The sequence below is a fragment of the Rhagoletis pomonella genome, unplaced genomic scaffold (genome assembly GCF_013731165.1).
Source record: "Rhagoletis pomonella isolate Grant_MI unplaced genomic scaffold, Rhpom_1.0 Rhpom_scaffold_00004, whole genome shotgun sequence".
NCBI classification, from domain to species: Eukaryota; Metazoa; Arthropoda; class Insecta; order Diptera; family Tephritidae; genus Rhagoletis; species Rhagoletis pomonella.
This window is the reverse complement of record NW_023458558.1, coordinates 21,546,545-21,565,319: the sequence shown is the minus strand read 5'-3', so window position 1 is coordinate 21,565,319 and position 18,775 is coordinate 21,546,545. Positions and strand designations below refer to the sequence as shown.

Here is an 18,775-nt window from a genome sequence, read left to right as displayed (position 1 = left end):
GAATTTCCTCTATTAAGTTTCACTTCTTCCGCGCGAAGGGACTACACGCACTGAGTTTTTTTTTTACAAATTTACAACACAGATTTCTCAGGACTCGATCCTTTTAGGCGAGCACGATTGAATAAAACGCCCGTAAATAAATGTTAACACAGAAAAGTTTATAGAGGTATGTATATAACTTCAAAAACAAAGTATTTTTTTATGTAGTGAAATCCGAAATAATAGGACGGAAGAGCGTTCATAATTTTCGACTTCGAAAAGAGTCCTTCAGAATTCGGTTGAATAACGACCTATTTCAGCTACTGTTTCAAAAGTGCTCTATCTCAAAGCATTTTCAACATGTAAGTATATTATCTATCTGTTGAGATATGGCGTTTTTGAAGCAAATTCTGAAGTAGGCCGTTCTTGAGCCATTTTCTGAGCTAGGGCTGCCGAGATGGCACTCAGCCGTCAATATTGTATTCTATGCATGTATTATAAAAATGCAGAAGAAGTTAACTCTTTTACAAAAATTGTATTACCTTATTGTTATTTAAAAAATTCATTGCAATATAGAAAAATGTGTATCAACTTAATAAGAAAACTCTGTAGAATTAAAGCGGATTCAATCTTTTGGTGCATAAGGACGAGTGCGGTTTGAAAATGTAATTTTAAAATTTTATCCTTGAATATCTTTGAAATACTTACTTTTGCAAAAAACTATATGTTAAGGACTAACATACACTCGACGAGGATTTGCGTCCTTCCAACTTTACTAGGCATTTTCACTAGGTACCTTTTCGTTCTTGTGAACAGAATTTTCCTTTCATTTAGTACTCATATTGTTCTTCTATTTATATTGCATTGATTTTTTTTTTTAATTAGTTTTGGAATTATTATTAATTTGAAACTATAAAGTCCGTTTTAAAAAACTCTGACGTCAGAGAGAAAACCTAATAACGCAGTTTTACTATATTTGGCCCACAGTTTCGAATTTATTTTTTTTTTTGATTTTGTCGCCCGGTGTTACAAAAGTGAAAGTTTGTGAGTTTGAACTTTGTGAACGGATTTGTATAAAATTTTACACGCAGATAGAAGGATTTGAAAATAGGCAAATTTTTTAAAAGAGATGCCATCAGCTAAAAAAATTACAATAAGTAAAAAGGTCGATTAAAAATTGCAATAGATTTCTCAAACGAAATAAGGTTTAAGAGAGCTTAATTTGCTAAATAATTTTGAAGAGATTCGAATGAATCGTATTTCTGGCCCGAATTCCATGAAATTTGGCACGTACAAAGCTTATTGTCTGGATTAAAATATTGCAACCATGATTTGGCAAAATAATGAAATAAATTAAATTTCATGTTTATATTTAACTCAAATTTATTTTTATTAAGCTTTAAGCTTTAAGCTTTGTTTTTCCTATTTTCGGCTATTGCTACATAAATATTATATATTGGTATTTTAAATATTTTTATGGACTCCCTTTGTTTAAATACTTCAGCAAATCTTTAAAACAGGACTATTTTGTAGAACTAACATATTCCTTTGCAACTACCCTTAAAAGCAGTAACAATCTTGATGTTTTTTTTTTTGTTTTATTCGCTTAAACTTGAAGACCTTTATTATCGCTTCATTTCCAAGCCTACTTCTCTTCCTTCCCTATAGTGTCGTTATGTAAATAGCCTATTGCATAACAAGCCAGAGCCCTCATCAAATATTTATAAACACCAACTTTGGTTACATCAAAAAATTATCAGGGGTGTATTTGGTATTCCTCATTGTTACGTTCATAACTCACGCTGCGTGATAAATGCATTCATTGTGTTGGTGTGTAAATAAGCGTAGGTAAAATGTTCAACGAAAGTGGATATACATACATACATACATACATACATATAAGTATGTTGATAAACAGATGGTACCAGAAGCAAATGTTTCAATACATACTTACAAATGTACAAATACATACTTACGATAAGTTTGCGGAATAAGCTTGGAGGTTAATTAGCTTTTTACTTACCAAGAAGAAATAGTAAATTCATAGCATTTTTACATAGCTTCGGAAATAAATATTATTTTCTTACAACACATGTACATAAGTAGCTATAGCTATATATATATTGTTTTAACTTTTGATTTTTTTATTTAATCATTTTTTATAAAATCTATTAAAACTAATCATGCGGACATATACATACATACATATGTCGCAAAGTTACGCAATAATATTTGTATTTGCAAACAATTTCGATTGTAACAGCACACAACAAATGAATCCAGCGAAACACACACCTTTGTTTGTAGATATGTATGTAGGTAGATATGCATGAGCATATTTATGTTTAAGCCCAGCAAACAAATACACGACACAAGTGTTAAATGGCTATGCATTTGTGCGATGTCGAGAGGGTGTTTGCCCACGAAATTGTTGGGAGAAGCAATCGAAACATGTTTTCAAATTGAATTTCCAGCTAACAAGGTAATTGATCCTCGGGGATTGATTCGAGGGGTTGAGGAGTGGCAATTGCAACAAAGTGCGTCCGAATATCTCTGTCATTCGTGTTTAATTTTGTTTTCATTTGTAGCAGTCATCCAGCAATGAACACGAACGAGTATCCACTGTCGCTGACGATATTACTCGACATTGGATTTTGGCTGCTGCACAAGTTCGCTGCTACGTGGCAGTGGCACTGAACGTATGCTTTGGGAATTGGGGAATATGAATATTTTTTTATCTTTTAATCTGGCAAAAGAGCAAAAAGTAAAATTAAGGACATGGGACATATTTCACAATGAATATATATTTTTGTATATACATATGTATGTATGTGTTTACCTGATCCAGTATTCTGACTGATGCCGTTTATGGCTAGTGAAGTTGATGTGAGATGGTAGCAAATAAAGAGCGGCGTCGTAAATCGCTATGAGCTTTTGAAATACTGTACGAGGGCGGCAGAGTTACGGACGGAAGCGTAAATTGCATTAAAATGCAATTACAATTGATGCTTGCTGCTCGCTGTCGCTACTATGAACTTCAGAAAAATGAAAATGTATCGAAAAATTCCCAGGCTATCGCTATTAAGTGTTGCCATGTAGGAATTTTTACGAAAACGCAAAGCCGTCGGCATAGTACGAAAATATTTCTGTGTTCGTATGGAATAGTAGCTTACATGTGGCGAAAGGCTGGTTTTGCAAAATGCGGCATTTGCAGCAAACGATTGCGAATGACGCACAGCCGTTAAAGAACTTTTGGAAAATAAACGTGTGAGAAATAGTTCCGATACCAGCAAATCAATATTCTTATTAAGACCCATCAAAAGATTCCATGTCGTTCAAAGAATAAAGGGAATGTCGCATTATACTAAAGCCACCTAACCGACATAAATTACTATTCCATACGAACCCAGATTTTATTTTCGAGCCTCATAATCAGTGTTGCCAGAATTATTTTGAAAATAAAGCTAATCACCACTAGTCTCTAGAAACTTGCTCATTTTAACTAAAAGTAAATGGGCTACAGTGCTGTTATTTGGAATTTATCCAAAAATTATGAATACAAGTTTTTTGTGATATTTTTTTTTTAATTTCTCTACAAAAGATTGAAATCTTGATTTATATTGTGTTAATTATAAAGGAAAAAAGTCGAAACTCCCTATTTTTTCACATTAAATTATATGTATGATCTCTCGGCAGAAAAAAACGCTAAAGCATTCTTCTTGCATTTATTTCAATCAATGGAGTTCCACGAATAAGTACGTTAAAAAATAAATTAAGTATTAGGACAATTTCAGTCTTAAAATATTTTTTTTTGTAATAAAATTGGGTAGTTTTCAAATAGAAGGTTCGTCAAGGGTATATCGCGAAATTACAAAATGGCAGCATGCAGAATATCTGTGGCGGCTATTTGGTAAATTTTTAAATTTTACAATTTTTTAATCTTAATAATTTTCAAAAGTTAAAATCTAGTGTAATACAACTAGTGTGTCGCCAAATGAAAGAGGGTTACATTGAGTAAAAGATGACTATGGTTTGAGGAACTAAAATTCCCTTTTTAAAATTTTTATTAGCAAACTCGAAATTCATTCTAAAGTTATATTACAAATAAAGTGTAGATACGAGCGTTATGCATCTACGAAATATTCACGTTAGCGTTGTAGTACCTTGCTGTCACTAGAAAAATTTCCTAAAGGGGGTTTTCAATGTGTGTAAGTACATAATACAACCTGCTCTCACACCAAAGTTAAGCACTCAATTTTGATTCTTCATAAAGTGCATTCTCTTGTTCTCTGGTGTGGGGTGGCCGGTGGTTAGGCATGAATTGCTTCTACTTCCCTCTTTTCATTTTACTTGCTGACTTTTATTGAAATTAAATTTGCGTTTGGCTTACCTTTTTCATTTCTATGCGTCGTTTCGAACGCAGTTTCAGCAAAAATTTATTAACGGTATTGTGTCCTTTGTCACTCTTCGACTGCAGCAAAACGTACATACACTCATACGTATGTATTTGTGTGCAATATGCTGCTGACAGCAGATATGTCAACAGCGATGCAATGCATTCGAATGCAATTGTGTTGTTACATATCATCACATTGAAGGGCTACTAAATACGAGTACTTGCAATGAAGGCGGATTTTTATATATAAAAAAATTTGACATTTTTCTCCTAAAAGATTTTGTTTACAAAAAAAAACTTACCTCTCTACATTAACATTCCTACTAATTTTTCGCATTCATATTGCTTTCTAAATAAAAATATGTTCACCGCAAATTTTACTGTAGCAAATATGTATTATTAAATGATTAAAATTTATTACAAATAATAACCGGCTTAATCTTGTTTGCATGGTTTGATGCTCGCGGTAGTGTAAGCCACCCTCTCGTACGTGCCCTTGTTGTGCGTAAACGTCATTGTTATGCGTAAATCCGTTACCGATGGCAATTACATTAAATAAAAGCAGAAGCAGCAACATTTCGGGTAAAGTGCTAAAGTAATAAAACATTAGGCAAACATATATATGGACATATAAAAACGTTTGTCAAAGTGATGTGAAACAGGATACGCGTGTAACCGCCATGAAACACAGACGCTTAGCCACCCTGCAAAAAATGCGACTAATCCGGAATAACTCCGGGAACAATCGCAAAGGAACATGCGACTAATACCACTTTTGATCTCTTTAGATGGAATGAACTATTCGCCTTTGTTCGAGCATGGGTACAAAAAGCGACTAGTCACTTTAAAAAAATTAAAATAAAAATTTGCGCCAGCCGCGATTCGAACCAAGGTGCTCAGGTTTGTTAAGCGAATACTCTCTCGGTGTGCCAACGCCGCACATGGAATTTAATTGACTAACTGCGTACATATCATTAAATCGTTAATAGTACCCGTTAGAGATGAGTCGAGGACTAATTGATCTCCAATTATACCCGTAAGGAATGAGTCGAGACTAAATGATCCTCATTAGTACCCGTATGAGACTAGTTGCGACTAATTAATGCCCAATTGTACCCGATTGAGAGTAATCTCGGAATACTCTCTTTAGAGATTAGTTGCCCAATTTTTTGCAGGGCAATATTCCAATGTACACACAAACATATGTACATGCGTGAATTACTGTAAGCAGCAACATACGGTGGCGGGCAAATAAATAGCGACGCGATAATTTAACAATTTGTGCAGATTTTTCTTATGTTTTTTTTTTAATATTTACAACTTTTTATTTAAGTATTGCTCACTATCTAACAAAAACCATGCAAGTAAAAATTTCAAACTACGTATAAGAATTATTCAGAATTAAAAAAAAGGTAGGTAAGCCTTTTTTGTAGCCAATTAAATTTAGTATTTTGTATTATTTTGTAGTATTTAGTATTTTAAATTTAGTATTTTTTTAGTGTTTTGTAGCCACTTTAAACTTGCACTAAACTCAAATTCCTTTATCTAAGTTTCTATGAAATTTTGTTGAAATTTGTCGAATTTTCATAATTTTTATACAAAGCTTAAAATTTGTACTAGCATGGCTTTTGTTTAATAGTGGGCTATACTTTAATAAAAATATAATAATAAACATTAAATAAACAAAATAAAAATAGCCAAAACTTTTTAAAATGTCGCATCCCTATTTATTTTCCCGCTTCTATACTTACTCGTCTGTAAGTAGGCGAACAGCGTGATGGTAACGGTAGCAGCACAGAAACGCCCTTTCAATTAAGCGCGGCGCATCACGTTTTTTTTTTCGAGACACTGGAAGCATAACACGCATTCAACGAGTCAAGGACATGCCAGGATAATTGTTCATATTGCAGGAAAAATTAATAAATATAAATACTTATGTATGTACATATATTCGAAGGGTGAAAATTACTCACATATACACACACAGATACATACATAATTTACAGTTTGATTATGTAGCAGGTTGGTTTAGCCTGCTGGTGGATGTTAAAAGCGAGTGATAGCGGTGCGACACGTGTTTTGCAAGCGTCACGCCAGCAAAGCGTAGCTTTTTTGTAACAAGTTCATCAATTTCAAATGTATTTCTCCACCGTTTTGTCAATTGCAAGGGCTCTGCTTAATTTTTCCTCTTGCATTTTTTCTTACTTATTTATTTAATCGTTGTGCTCTTCGCTTCGACAGGTCCTTAGGGATTTGCTTTGCAAGGCAGCGCGGCAAGAAGTCAAAAGCACATTCGGAAGGAAACAAGGATATAATAAACTATTTAAACTGTGGAACAAACAATTGAGTGCTAAACAAATGGATGCCACAAGAATATACAACTCATCAACACACTTTTCACGGTGAGGTCAAAGTGATGCGTGTAAAGGCGGGGGTGTTCGCATGGGATTGATGCAACTTGTTAAGGTAAGTACTTTTTGATATTTTGTATACAAATTGCAATCCTTTCGATGTCATTGATTTTGGCTGGCCAGCAGTTTATTATGTGAGAAATTCTTCTAAATAATTGATATTATAATGAGTTTTCGAGGTACCGGTTAGGAAATTGTCTTTGTGGATGAGGAAAATCAAAAAACCGTTTATATATAACTAGTAAAAAAAAAAATAATTCACGAGATTTAAAGAAAATTACGATGCTATTGAAATAAAACAAAAACGCCAAAAAGGAATTGCATAGAAGATAATTTATGTGGGCCTTCTTAGGTGAAGCCATCCGAGAATTGAATACTTTTTAAGTCGGTAGCGAGTCTCGATCAATACTTAAACGTACCAACTCAAAATATCACTAGTGAATGTATCGAAAATCGACACGGTGATTAAGATACGCAGATATGTAAATTGTTGTAGCATTAGCTTTATAGGACCGTCAGAATGGGTTCATACCGCCCATTGGCAACTGCGTAGATTATATGGTTTTATACGGATAATGCAAGCTTACATTTTTCCGACCCTAAGACCAGGTTATACTCTTTCGAAGGTTTTTTGGTGTGTTTAATTTGAATCCAGCATCAGATTTGTTCCATCTATAGTAAACTAGAAAATTTAGAAGCTTTTTGATTTTTCAGTTATTTACATAAGTTTGTACATTTATTATTTTATAGTAATGCAACTTGATATTATGCTTATTTTTTAAATACACGATATTTTGTAATTTAATTTAATATTAATCTAATCTAATTTAAATATATATTCCAAGCTTCTTTATAGAGAGAGTGCCGCAAGTAATTCAGTGATTGTATTTTTTATTTTTTTTGTTTCTAAGCACACGCTAATGTCGAAAAAGCTTTAATCTAAATATAGTGTCAATTATTATTATCTTTAGTTATATTTATTGGCATACCAATGGGTATTGCACTATATGTATATGTATGTATATGAAAATACATATGTGTATACTGCCAATTCACAACGTGGCAAAAGTGATTTATACTACGTTTCCACGCTTCTTAGTTCGCTCTCTCATTCGTCATTCGCCATCCAATTACCCTTCGAATTACGGAATTCGCCATACAAAATTTTGAGAGCGAATTACCTTATTTGCAGGTAATTCAGATCAAATTACCATAGGAATGACTTTGCAAAACTAATTAATAAGATATTCTCTATGTAAATTAAAATCTTTGATGAACTACATTTTTGCTCCATCTTCGATATTTTCTGTACACAAAAATAATAATAAATAGCGAAGAACAAGAACAAGAAGTAGAGCTGCCAAACGAATTTCAAATGTGTCGTGGAAACAGAGTAATTCAGGAATTACTTAGCGAATTACTTAGAGAGCGAATTACGAATCGTGGAAACATCGTATTATTTTCGGAGAAAACTTCAAACAGTATTTATATTCGATTTTACTGACTAGACTAAGGGACTTATTCCATCATAAATACAAGTAAAAGTAGCAGTAATAGTTGACGAACTCCCCTGAAAGAGTAAATATTTCATGTAAAAAATAACATTAGAAAGAATAATTTTTCATTGTTTTCTGACGGTATAATTAGTGGTGAAAATAAAAAAAGGGCGCCATATTTGTACAAGTATTGGCTGATTTTCTTTTGTTTATTATTTTTTTATGACAAAAACCATGCAAGTCCTAATTTTAAACTTTGTAGTTTCATCAAACTTTTTGACTACGCAGCTTTGTAGCCCAATCAATTTTCCAAAAATAGGAAAACTCGTCTAATTTCATCAAATTTTAAAACTTTTTGATCAGAATTTAAAAAATCTTGGTATGTAGTTTTATGGCTTTAGCTAATAGGCATGTCGTTGCATTGATCTGGGTGCCGGGGCGCAGCAGAATTCATGGCACTGAGATGGCCGACGAGCTACGTAGTTAGGAACAGGTCGACTCTGGATATCTCAGAGACACAGGAGGTTCTAGAATCCGGTTGCTAGGCAAACCTTGCTGCTGCGGTTTAACAGACATATGTGAATGATATCAATCCAGTACAACTACTTAAGTTCTTGAACCCAACGTGCTGGATTTGAGAGAAATAACAGACGTCTGCTGGGTTCTTTTCAAGTTTTATTTTCCGGTTAAATAGTGAGTAGTGGTTTTAAAACGGCACGCATTAGTGCTAATTGGAGTTGCTAAACTAGCCACTTCAACCAACCAACCACCTATGCAGTTTTATAGCCTATTAAATTTTAGTATAATAAAGTGGAAGTTTGAGATAAATAGTTAAGAGTTGACGTTGATTTTTGAAGCTAAATCACTCAAAATTGACGATTGCAATATGTAATCACATAGCAAACAATTTGATTATTATAAATTTTTGGATAATGGGCGGGGCGCCGCCCACTTATGACCACAAATGTGTGTCTTGGTAACCGATTCATCAAATTCAACCAAACTTAGTGCACCTAATAATTTTGGTACGGAAAAGCGATTTGTTGAAAATTATTCAAATTGGACTAAAATTGCACCCCCTTCCCATATAATGGTAAATTTTAAGTATACGAAAACTCTAGCATTTCAAAAACTGATGACACTAACTTACTCCAAGTTAAGCTCGGAACACTTTGACGACAGCAAGCGACAAGCAGCATCTGTCAAATTTTAAATACACACGTTCTTACGGACACAATTATTTTGACGACAGCACGACATCTTGGCTGCAGGACTGCAATTGTCGGCGTCGCCAAATTAAATCTATTTCTAATTTTGCCGGCGACAATGAGTAGATGTAGTGCTGCAAAATTAAATTGTCGCAAAATTAATCACATATTCTTGATTGTTCATGTTTTTCTTATTTACTTAAATAAAAATACACAATTTGTGAAATAAATATACCAAAATGTCAAACTTTAAAATCAGCTGTTTGCTATGTCGCTGAGGTCTTCAAAATGTTTAAGAAGCTGGCTTCAAGGCGACATTTGTCGACAAAATGATGTCGCTGTCGTTACGTCGTGAAGTTGCAGTCGTCAAAGTGTTCCGAGCTTTAATACTTACAACAGTCTCTTTACAATAAATAGGACTGTTATAGACATATTTAGTACTGGACCCAGATTATCTCTGGCCGTCCCTGGCTATAAGTTAAACTCTGAGTACATTAAAAGTGAAAAGAGTGAAAAATTTCGAGTTATTAGTTGAGAAGTTCTAAAGCAAAATCTCGTCTCTGAACAATCAGTTGTATGGGAGTTAAACATTAATACATTATAACAAGTAATTTTTAAGGAAAAAGCAAAACCGACTGCAATTCTCATATAAAAATCTAAAAAAAAAATAGATCTAAACCAGATTAGTGATGGGACCACCGCTGAGATACTACCTTTCCGATGTAAAAAGAGTCTGTACATCTGTAAGCCGGAGAGCGAGTGTTTGTCTTGGAGAAAGCGGCTAACTATATAAATGTGTAAAATATGAAAGTATGTGTCTGGGATTCAAAATTTGGTTTAGGGAAAATAAACTCCAATGATAATGAAAACAAAACTTTGGATGACCACGCCCAAAATCGGTTAGGCGGTTACAGTCCTTAAAAGAAAAAGAGGAAATACATATTCCTTTTTTCATTTAGTTAGACAACAAATGAGTCTTTATAATTGTTTTGCCTACCAAGCTGTATAGCTTTTAGGGAGCAGATTTTAAGCAATAGCCATTGGCATGCCACTTTGACCCTTTCAACTGATTCGAAGTTTATCAAATATGAAATGTAAGCAGCATACTGTTTACAAGTATTATTCTATAGCTTATATATATACATATTTCAAATGAATAGCATCGAAGCCTTTTAACTTTAACTGCAGTTTTGCCACTGAAGATTTGAAATAACTTTTATTTTAGTTGAAATAATCTCATAAATTTTTTTAGTAAAAAAGGTCTTCTATACAATTTAAAAAAAATGTTATAAAAAAACTTGGAAATCCGTCGAATCTGTGCGAAAAATCATTACCAGAATTCCTTTATCAACTTTGCCCCATAAACTTAAGACATACCAAAGCTATTAAAAAAACTGAAAGCGCAAACAAAAGTTTTGTTGGAAATTACAATTCGTTCAGCTATTTCGCTATTCTTCAGTGACAATTTGTTTTTTTTGGCTCGTGAATTTAACTTTCATTGCAAAACATTCTTATTTGCTTACAAATAAGCTATCAAGCCCAATCGCTTATACATATATTTGAGATGAATTCGTTTTTTTTTATTATTTTTATTTTTATTTTTTGTTGTATAAAGTAGTTATGTTATGTATTAGATTTTCCTATATGTACAAAGCATATCACAAATGAACTTTACTGCACTTTCACATTTTGTCCACCATTAACATTTCGGCGGCGGTACGCGGCAATGTAAAGGATTAGCAGCCAGCCGCATGTGTCTCAGCCCAGGGCTGAAGTCCATGGAGAGCCGCCAAAGGGGCGCCATTCACTTGTTGTGTAGAAAGCGGCGCTGCTGGCGGTGGAGCAAATCCTTTGCTAATTGCCTCTGCCTGCAGGGATAACATTAGACGATTGGCCGCTTGACGTTCAGCTTCACGTTCCTCGGCCGTTTGACGTCTGTAAAAAAAAGAGAAGGTACAAATTAATGGACTTGTGTTTGTAGAAAAAGAAGTATTATGAAATTTATTTAAGTGGATTTATAACCAGTAAATAAGTACTTTAGTTAAACGAATATAAACTTATAGTCCTCTGAAGTAAAGACACAATTCAAAAAATAAAAAACCTTGCTACGGCTAAGGGCTTCTTGTCTATAATCCTTGTATAATTCATGTCTTAAAAAAGTAGCAAGTATTAGGCATGGATTATAGAAAAATTAGAGATTCTTGAGTTGTATCGTTATTGCAGAGGACCTGCAATATGTACTCTAATCGTGATATATGTAAAGCTATCTTTGGGTAAAAATAAGAAGATGTGCAGATTCGTGCTACTATAAACTAAAGTTAGCTCTTGCTAGTGATATGACTAGAATGAATTTTACCGAAAGGAAATTAATGATGTTTCTAGATATTCTTCTTTAGTGCATGTAGATATGTACTAGGGTAGCTCCGACCTCGAAATTTTGTGGGAAGTATCTAAAAAAAGTTTCCTGAAAATTTTAGCACTTAATATTATATATTATATATTTTATGGTATAATCTTGGTCAATGTCAGGGTTTCTTCAGAATTAAATGCTCCATAAGTGTCCATTGCGGCGTAAGCCTAACACCCACCAGCGAGGTAGTACGAGACACTAAACCCAATTTTTTCATGCAATTCTCGTTTCTTTTAGTCCCTATCTCTTAAATAAAAAGATCTACAAAAAAAAACAACGTAAATGTAGGAAACTCAATTTCTGGTACACCAAATCGCAAAATTTCATGATATATTGGGCATTGATATTTATCAACAAATTCTACAATAATCCATGAAAATTCCCTACCACTTCAACTTCAACCCCTTTTAAAGATGGTGTGCGATGTATGTATCTATATATTTAGTTTGAATTTTTTTTTTGAAAAAGCTTTGTTCTTATTTTTTACTAGCAAAAGCCCGGCGAGCTCCACTGCGCCTTAATAGTATTTTTGTGCTGTTTGATACCCGTATTGTAACATTTCATTTATTTTATCAATTTAATGGAATCAACTTTTTCAAACTGGTGGCAACTCTCCTAAAACATATTCCCGGCAGTAAACTTTCCTGAACCTCCCATATTGCATTATTCAATTAACCTTATCAATTAAATTAAATTAAAATTTTCAAACAGATGGCAACCTTCAAGAAAAACATTTTTGGTTGTAAGAATTCTTAAGCATCTTCTTTTTGACAACCATATTGCAATATTTACTTTACTTAAACTGCAATTTTCAAACAAGTGGCAACTTTGTAATTTTTTTCTTCCTATATTTTAAGTTATACATCTAACAATACACAGGTGAAAACTGGGTGAAGTTACGTAATCATCATAAAATTATATAAAACAGGGACGTGAACTGGATGAAAAATTTGGTCGGTTCGGTTCAGAGGTTTGAACCGTTTTTGCACTATTGGATTGGTTCATCAAAGCGATGTTTATGGTCTTTGAACCGGGGTTTCGATCGGTTCAACGATTCGGAAAAAAATAACGCGCAAGGATAAGGAAAAATAAAAAAGGGGGTAAAATTATTCATTAATTCATTTTTATCTTTTCTGTAAACTTGGCCTTTCTGTTTATCTCTATTTTTATACCCGAGCGCACTTGTGCACAAGGGTATATTAATTTTGTTCACATAACGGTTGTTTGTAGCCACGCCCACTTATGGTTACATGTGTATATCTTGGTAACCGCTGCACCAATTTCTTCCAAACTTGGCACAGTTGTTGGTCTTCGCACAACATACCAAATGGCCGAAAATTTCTAAAATCGGACAATAACTACACCCACATCCCATATAACGGTAATTTCGAGAAATACAAAATCTTCGATAAATCAGTAAATATTGAAGCTAATTTATTCAAAATTGATGGTTGCAACAATTCTTTACCAGGAAATACGTTTATGACAAAATTTTGGAAAATGGGCGTAGCACCGCCCACTTGTGATCACATATATGTATATCGGTAACCGTTCTACCATTTTGTACCAAACTCGGTATGGTTATTGCACTTGCCACGTGTAAGCAAAACGTTGAAAATTATTGAAATCGGACTAAAATAACGGCCGCTTCTCATATAACGGTAAATTTCAGAAATGCTTGAAACTTCAATATTTCGAAATTGAAGGACGCTAATTTACTCAAAATTGATACACCCCGGCTTACCATCTAGCGGAAGGTTTCGGAAAGGTGAAAAAAACATATATTTAATACTTGCGCCGGGTATTTAATGTTCGGCTCCGCCCGAACTTAGATTTTCTTACTTGTTTTCTTTGTTTCTGTCTTCATATTTGTCTTTATCTTTCTCTTCGTGTTTGTATTTGTCTTAGTGCTTGTTGTCCTAATCTCATTCTTTATCGTAAATTTAATGTTAAACTGAATTTTCACCTTCATCTTCAGCTTCATCTTCAATCTTTAGGCTTCTTTATTTGGCATGCTTAAATATTTGCATCAAATGTGGTTAAATGCTGCATACATAAGTATTTTCAATTAAGATGCAATCAAAACGAAATGGTCTTGCATAAATGAAATGGATAATTTGTACCTATTTATATGTATGCATGTAAGTACATACATACATACATATACACATATGATAGCATGGACTACAATATTTAGAAAGCAATTACGCTAAATCAGTATGCATTTGTCTATTTATATATATCTATTTACCGACCTATCGCTGTTGTTTTTGTAGTTATTGAAGCAATGACAGTTTAGTAATGAATATTTAAACGGTAGACAAATTCAAAACTCGTTAACGTATGCACATACATACATACATACATACACTCATAAACACGTACATATGTTTGTAAATACATATGCATACGTATAATGAAACATCCCCGCAAACATATTCTGAGCGTTCAGAATATATGAGTCCGAAAGGAGTCCTAGGTAGGTAAAAGATATGAGTTTCAAAAACAAAAAATTGTTTACTCTTATATGCATCTTTTAGGATTCATATATGATCCAAGTTATGAGCCAGCACCTTGTGCCAATATAAAAACAATAAAGATTTGAAATTTATATCTAAACTTGTTTATACAGAAATTGAAAATAATTAGAAAACAAAAAAATTAATAAAATTTAGCTGCAGCTGCTGCTAATGAATGCATGTTGGAATCTGTTTATGCACGTAAGAATGTGTATATGTTATCTGAAAGGAATTTTTCTGAATGCCTTTGCAAAAATATAGTGCGTTCAATAAGACTCAAAGAACAACCTAAAATAAGAGTCGGAATGTACATAGTAATTTATGAGGCCGATAAGACCCCTAAAAAGAGTCTGAAATGATTCATATATGAGGCCAAAAATGAGCCGTATATGAGGCCAATAAGAGTCGAATATGACTCATACTGAGGCTCATTTTATGTATGAATTTATGCTCAAATAAGTCGACCTTCGGAGGAAGGGAAACACCCTCATATCGGACTCTTAAATGAGCTCGTAATGAGCGTAATGGCTCCGAAATAGGACTCCTTAAAGACTCATTTATGACTCCAAATGTTTGCTGGGATAGGCATTGAATAATGTACATATATTAGTTATATCTACATACATTAGATACTCCCACACAACTCAGCTGCCGCAAGGATATGACTGTTGATTGCTACGCTCTGTATTCGTATTCAAATGCAGTTACATAAGTATGAGTAACAATTTCTTGTGGCAAGGAAGCGGCAAGGTTAGCTTACATGCCGGAGAATATTATGATTTTTGAAATTACTATCACTTTTAAATGTTAATTAAATTAAATAGAGAAATGTTGATGAGCGTAACGGTGACAGGCACAATTATTTGATTACTGTAAATATCACATTTGCTGACTGCAGATTTCCACACTGTTCTCTCACCACACATTTGGAGTTTGCGCATTTAAGAAGGTTAACCAACATAAACTTACAATTGTGAATTACTGCGAAAACGAGGGATGAAGCGCCATATTGAATAAGTCATAAATTAATTCATCTGTGTGGGTTTGCCATGGGTTTGGGCATAAATGGTACTTGAATGTGTTTAACTGGTGGGAGCATAGCGAAATCGATAAATGTTACATACATACATTAGTGCGAGTCTAATTTTTTCGACTATTATATTTGACTGTATGCTCTGAAAAAAGGCTCCCAGAAAGGGAAACCAAAAAAATATCTAACCCTGCTGAAACTTGCTGAGAAGAGATAACCATAGGTCTGTGAGACGTATCATGGTTTGCTTGCCTTCAGTTTATGAAAAAAATGTCCAAGGATATGGAGTCTTTAAATATTTATTTATTATTTAAATACATTTGATGGTTCCTGGTTTCTGATACAGGTCGAAAAATATTTTAAATTAAATTTATTAAAAATAAATAAATAGCACTGAAAACAATATCATTTTGAATTTTGGTGCTATTATTTTGACCGCAGCTTTATATACTAACATACATGTTTCATACATACACACTAACATATGTACATATGCAGATTTGGTAAAAAAAATTGCAAACTCGCAGCAAAGCCTTTGAAGCAAATGCCACATTTTTTTATATAAATACATAAATACAGACATACATATGTGTGCCCGGCCATTCATACATATTTATAAAAGCTAACAATTCAATTTGCAACATTTCCACTCATTGGAATCAAATCCTTCTCCTACTCCATATCACATATTGCAGAGTGAATTATTACTGCGGATAAATTGCTGTTGGTCGTTGTTGTTTTCGCTTTGGTTTGTTGTACAATCGTTGTGCCATGGTCCGACGTTCACTGCGATATACATATACATACATATGTATATACTAGGGTGCTTATTTTCGGTAACTTTGTTTTTTTTCACTCCCATCTAAAAATTTTGTGGAAAATACCTAAAAACAAGTTCCCTGGGCTTTGTGGTACCCGTACTACCTCGCTGGTGGGAGTTAGGGTTACGGCATTTTATTCCGAAGAAACCCTGTCATTGACCAAGATTATACCATAAAATGCCTCTGAGCTATATAATTGAGAAGAAAAACAATCAAAGTTTACGTGTATTTTGAACGGGAAATCTTTGCACGCCTTGGTCGAGCACTTAATATTAATGTTAAGGGCTCAAATTTTTAGGGAACTGGTTTTTAGTTATTTTCCAACAAATTTTTGATGGGAGAAAAAAAAATTTAGTCGCCGAAAAAAAGCACCCTAGTGTATACTTATGTATGTACATATCTATGTACATACCATTGCAAGCTGCTGTTACATTGCTATTGGAGTTGCCTAAAGTTGGCTGGTGTGCTGGATGAGAAGTAGCTACTCCACACCAAAACCACTCTATGCCACATCGCGGCAAAACAATACAAAAAAAAAACAGCACGAATTGATTATATTTCAGCACACCCGCATTTAAAATACAATTTTGTATGCAGAAATATTTTTCGTATACCCGTGGCCATGCGCATACTAACTTGCATAACGGTAACAGCTTAAAGAAATTGAGATAAATATATAAATATGTTCAGAATAAAAATGGAAATCGATTAAGCCATTTCTCGAGCAAAAATTGAAAATTTCAACGGAACATGCAAAATCGTACAATGACCGCGCCTGTTACCCATGTAACAGTAGTTTGCAGAAATAAAAGAATGCGATATTCTAGTAACTACTGAACATCACCGCAACATTTTGTCTTGAGTGGTTCTTCTTTCTTAACAATTGGAACGCACTTTTTAACCAGCCCTGAGGGGCTCTTGGGAGAGTTATCTGCAGCTCGTTCTTGGAATGGACAAAAGATTTGTTTTAAAGCTAGAGTAACTGCGGCCGTTCGTGAAGCGTGAAGTTTTACACTTTTTAGAAAACAAAGCTTCGCCTTTACAGATGCATCGTTTTTGACCGAGAGTCAAAATTCTCCCAGCGTGATTATAATTACGAAATGTCCTATCTCTCAATTTGCGCATCGCTGCTAATATCACTGACTGCTTGTTTTTGGTTCATTGTTCAAGATGGAGGTAATATTCTTTAGTAAGAGAAAAAATTGTCTATATATATAATTGGAAGGCGAAGTACTATGCTGCGACTAACCAGTTTCGTGTAATCCATTGGTAAATTCAATGTTTTTTTTCTGAATGAAATATGTATGTGCAGGAAAAAATGTTACTCATACGCCATGTACGAATACTCGTTTATTAAACTTAGTAGGGAAACAATAACAATTTATTAACTTATCGTTGTCATATTGATAGAAACTGCCAAGAAGTGCGGAACAGAAAAATCAAAGTACCAAATAAGGTGCTAGCTATTCTTTTAATCGAAACCAGATTATTTTATCTTTCTCCTTAGCAATAAAATAACAACCACGTTCCTAAAACAATTATAAAATACCAAAAAAAAAAATTATAAAAAATAAATAAACCAGTTTACCAAACGACGCCCACTTATTGACATGTTTATACTATTTATTTTTTATTATGTAGTTTTAGTTATTTTTTTTATAAAACATGTTCTTTAACAAAAACCATATACCTAAATCCAAGTTTCAAATTAGTAAAAAAACTGAAAAAAAATCTTTAAAATGTCATCAAAATTTCACGCTTTATATTCAGAATTTCTAGAGAAATATTGTATAATAAAGTGCAAGTTTGAAGTGGCTACAAAATTCCGTTGATTTTTGGCATTTTGTTAATTCTTTGTTGACGTGTCATTCCATACGAAGCATCATGGATTGCACACAAGAGAGGCGAGAATAGATTCATTTTAAATTTTTTTAGCTTTGTTTCTTTATTGTTGCGGAAATATACCCCGTAGGCGTCGCTCCGTCCGATGAAATTCGCTCAGCGATTTAGTACTTCGGTATACAAAAATTTTCTTAAAATTCTGAATAACATAATATGTGAACTTTTGATGAAACTTTGTTAATTTTTTGAAACTTCTTTACATAGTTTAAACTTGGATATATGTAGGTGCCATTTGAAGTAAAATAGGGCCAAAAATGGCATAGTTTGAGCAAACTTGACAGGACTGGTCGTAGCGTAGTACTTTTCCCCACCACTTGTGCAGAGAATTTGCTCCTCTACAAAAGAGTACACGGTCAAAAATTTGGGTTTAATTTTTAAACCGCGCTGGGACTACTGCCTTTTTTAAACTTTTATAGTCTACTTTTTAAACCAGTCAATAGTTTTACGCAATTTTTAATATATTCTGGTTTAAATTTTAGCCCAAAAAGTTCGTGGTTTAAAAATCAAACCAAAATGTTTTAATTCTAGTTTCTAGGTTTCAAATATAGAAACTTTGTTTTTAATATTTTTATTGAGCTTTGTACCACGATTGTTTATTAGGAA

The 18,775-nt window shown here is 33.5% G+C and overlaps 1 protein-coding gene across 1 annotated transcript in view; it reads right to left on the bottom strand.

The window, feature by feature from the left end:
* Window positions 1-11,040: 11,040 nt before the first annotated feature.
* Window positions 11,041-18,775, bottom strand: part of LOC118738424 (T-cell leukemia homeobox protein 3) — a gene marked incomplete at its 5' end in the record, with an annotated part of 23,618 nt that continues 15,883 nt past the window's right edge. The window contains 1 exon segment of the mRNA XM_036469358.1: window positions 11,041-11,425. Within this exon segment, the coding sequence (XP_036325251.1) occupies window positions 11,227-11,425 (199 nt within the window).